Source organism: Mchenga conophoros, linkage group LG4, assembly GCF_057382185.1.
Source record: "Mchenga conophoros isolate Kocher_MC1m ecotype Shallow Benthic linkage group LG4, M_conophoros_male_GT1.1, whole genome shotgun sequence".
NCBI lineage: Eukaryota > Metazoa > Chordata > Actinopteri > Cichliformes > Cichlidae > Mchenga > Mchenga conophoros.
The window spans coordinates 14,244,863-14,248,865 of NC_140529.1; the positions used below are offsets into that span (position 1 = coordinate 14,244,863).

General features: G+C 37.4%; 1 protein-coding gene across 1 annotated transcript; it reads left to right on the forward strand.

The window, feature by feature from the left end:
* The first annotated feature begins 429 nt into the window (after positions 1-429).
* On the forward strand, positions 430-1,479 carry LOC146575711 (uncharacterized). Its single transcript, XM_085272497.1, has 3 exons — positions 430-463; positions 584-1,183; positions 1,475-1,479. The coding sequence occupies exons 1-3, from the start codon at positions 430-432 to the stop codon at positions 1,477-1,479; spliced, it is 639 nt and encodes a 212-aa protein (XP_085128623.1).
* Positions 1,480-4,003: the final 2,524 nt, after the last annotated feature.

A 4,003-nucleotide genomic window follows, 5' to 3' on the forward strand; every position in this document is an offset into this window, starting at 1 on the left:
ACAACAAAAGGTAAGTTTATTTTATTATTTTGTTTGTGGATTATGATCATCTTGATTTTCCCCTCAAATCAATTGCCCCTTCCACTGCTACCTCTTCTTTATCTGTCTTCCTCTTGTTGGTCTACTGACCATTTCCTTTGTACTTTTAGTTTGGGGAGTTTTTTAAACTTTTGAATTCTTTTACCTTTTTTTGCTTTTTATCAAATTAAATGACCAGCTTTTGGAATCAAACTCTCTTTTCATTTTATAACTCTGTCTGCATTTGGGTCTGCAACATTAACTAATATTATATAAGCTGGATATGGATGTCTTCTTTAGTCCAGACCAAGAGTTATCCTACCAGTCTCTTCTGGACTCATTCCCTCACTAACAAACCAACTGTTCTTTTACTTCTCTCTCAGTGTGATCCAGTGAATACTCAAGGAGCTCATGGAGCTTGAAACTGGTATTAAGACTGGCAGAGGTAATATGTTAAATAGTAACATTGTAACATTTGTTTATTTTTTTAATTTCAGAGAATGTTTAACAACTTTGAATATTCCATTTTAACTAATATGACCTGTTGATGTTTGGTTTCTTTCAGAATCACCCAAGCTCACCATTGTGTTAACTGGTGATACAAATACTATTGAGATTGGGCCAAAAAACATCTTACTTGATCATGATGACAAAACCAATGTTAAAAAGTTTTCGTCCAGGCTGTATGATATGTGTGGTCGGCATATCATTGTCATTAACATGCTTGGTTTCCAAAAGACTGATGAAATCCCACTAAACCAGGGAATTCATGCCATTCTCTTACTGTTACCATATGGTCAGCATAACCACCATTACAGCTTAGGGATTCAATGGTTAGAAAAAGCTTTTGGGAAAAAATGTTTGTCTTTTGTCATGACAGTTGTGACTCATGACTCAAGTGAAAAATGTGAAAGTGCACTGGCAGACCTGAAAGCTAACTGCACCTTTGCTGAAAAAAGATACCACACATGCACAAGAAGCATGATGGATGCAAATGAGATAATAAATCTGTTAGAGAAAATCAATGTCATGGTCTCTGAAAACAGTCCCCACTGTGCCATTAAAGTGGTGGGTGATGAAGATGAGAGAGAGCATTTGGATCAAAATGCCAACAGAGAGGAGGAAATTGGGATCAATTCTTCTGTTTTTCTGAAAAATCAAAAAGGTAAGATTTTATTGTGAGTAGATCCTAAATTCTTCTAAAAAGTTTAGTCTGAACTTTTTTTTATTTTAGGACAAATCACTGAATGCTGTTGTCACAGAGAATATGGGAAATACAAACTTTGTTTTTTATTCCTTTAATTTGTCACTAGTTTCTTTGTGACTCGCTCATTGTTGTTAGTCAGAAAAATATGTTTTATTGAATTTACATATGTTTTTGTTTAGTTTTTTCCAAGTTTGCTTTAACTGCATTGGCAATATATTTGGGAATATTAATTTGTCCTCTCTCCTCCAGAATGATTATCATTTTAGGCATCATGCTTTTGCATGATGTACTAAGATTATTTCTGGGTCATCTCTAAGATGAGAACATAGTAATAGCCCATGGTATCAAAGCTTTTTGTCACTACTCATGTGAGAACTTACTGTAACTCCGGATGTATGTACTTGAAGATGATTAAACAGCCAGGTCCTGAAAAATTAGACTTTCTTAGTTTGAAGTGAATTACTCAAGTTCAAGGTCGATTGAAAGGTTTGTTAAACTTGCTTCCCAAAAAAGAGACATAGGTTAACAGCAGGAGTTTAAGTAGGATTTGGGCGGTAAGGGAACCCTTGTTCTAGTTCTAGTGTAATGGGGAAGCAGGGGGAAATCACTGATAATAATTTGTATTGTCAGCTGCAGTAAATTTTTGTGGTCAGCTGGACTGCCCTGCAGCTGGTTCCAAAGTCACATATATGCCGTTATGGCCGATTGTAGAAGATAGTCCTGTTAATCAGCAACTATACTGAAGCACATCTGAGCACTTATTTATACAATTATTTGATTGTTTCTGTTGCTTGCAAATGGTGTCACATTTGCAAGCAACCAAAAAGCATTTGCCCTCTTCCTGACTTCCTATTTTTTGTATGCTTGTCACACTTAAATGTTTCAGATTATCAAACAAATTTAAATATGAAGCAAATGTAACACAAGTAACCACTGTGTGAAAAAGTGATCAATCCCCAGTCTAACATAAAGTGACTGTGGAGTATTAGATCTTCAAAAAGTTCGATTTCACAAGCCAGACCCAAGCATGATTACTTCCACACCTGTTCTCATGAGTTCCAAGATGAAAACACCTGCTCATCTCAGTTTTGCTCAAAATCATCTTGATGATCTTAAAGACTTTTGGGAAAATACTCTGTGGACTGACAAGACAAAAGTTTAACTTTTTGAAAGGTGTAACCTATTACGTCATATTACATCTGGCATAAAAGTAACACAGCATTTCAGAAAAGGAACATCATACCAAAAGTTCATACTCCTCCAAATCTAACTGTGGTTGCCCACATGAATGTTGAAGTTCCCCAGCAGAATAATAGAACCCCTGGGAATAGAGCACTCCTTAGCACCCCATCCAGTGGCTCTAAGAAGGCAGGATGGAGCATTGCGGCTACCACAGTCAGGAGGCTCATGTACCGTGCTTCAACATAATATTACCGTATTGTGTACGAGAATCCCAAAATGGCACCTGTTAAGAGACATGCTCATGAAGCAGAGTTCAAACTCTATCAGTCACGCAGTCGAATATGGGCATAGAGCAGCTGCAAGAGAATTCAACATTAATGAATCAATGGTACAGAAGTGGAGGGAGCAAGAAGACTCTATTGACTGACTATTTGGTTTCGCTAAATGCACTTTATAATCCGGTGCGCTTTATGGTCCAAAAAATATGGTAACTTATCTTTCTTGTAGAAATGTGCTCCAAATAAAGAACATTGTGTTGACAAGATTGTCAGTTAATCATTTATAAATCAATATTGTCTGTCTGGGTAGAAGTGTTGAGTGATGTGGTTGAAACATTTGCGTGCACCTCACTTTTGCACTGGTGCACCTAAGAAAAAAAGTTAGGCGCACCAGTGCACCCATGGCAAAAAGTAAGTGTAGAGCCCTGCACTGGGGAGAACTCCAGGTACTCGTAACATACTGGGGGGATACAAGTATACCCGCTCCTTCCTGTTGTCTCCTCACCGAGGGCAACACCAGAGTTGAACAATGTCCCATTCCTCTCCAGGGTTACCCAGGGTACACTGGACCCTTGATTGTCATACTACATAGGAGTTATCTCGGTCGCTCTTTATCTGGCATCTCACCCAGCGGAAACCCTACCAAGGAAAAATTGCTCACAGGTTCACTGGAACACAAAAACCCCCTGATAAGGTGGCAATTGATGGAGGTGAACATGAAATAAATCATAAAGAAACAAAAAAAAAACTGCTTTTAGTGCTGCTTTGAACAAAAAAAGTTTCAAATAAGACTTTTCTTTACTTTTGAACTGTCCACTTTACTAAACTGTTACATCATTGCTGTTCTGCAGGTGTCTCCGGTATAGGTATGAGTGGAAACAAGGATAAGGTAATATATTCTAATTAATTTTACAAAATCCTAAATGTTTAGTTTTGTAATTTTTGCATACACTAACTGGTGATTCATTTATTGTTATAGCAGCCAATAGATATCTCTGAAGAAAGCATCAAAGAGAAATGCCAAACAGAAACTGAAAGACTTCTGAGCAGACTTAACCTTCAGGACAAACAAACACAGAAAATGTCACCAGCAGACTTTCTTAAAATAGGCCCTCCTGTGAATCAGAGCCACGAGACATCTGAAAAAGATTTAGCTTGTACTTTTCTTCAGAGGATGATGATGTTAGACTACAGAGCAAGATATATCCCTGTAAGGCAAGACAATCCTGATGTAACCCCTTCGAAGTCTGTTCCAGTGTTCAACAATGATGACTTTGATGCTCTATTTAGTGCAAAGGTAGACTCTAATAAATCAAAA

What these genes read in the sequence shown, in the direction of transcription:
- LOC146575711 (XM_085272497.1), top strand. Translation starts at nt 430, where the DNA reads ATGGAGCTTGAAACTGGTATTAAGACTGGCAGAG. An exon ending in TGGTATTAAGACTGGCAGAG is followed by an intron (nt 464 to 583) that starts GTAATATGTTAA and finishes GGTTTCTTTCAG; the next exon opens with AATCACCCAAGCTCACCATT.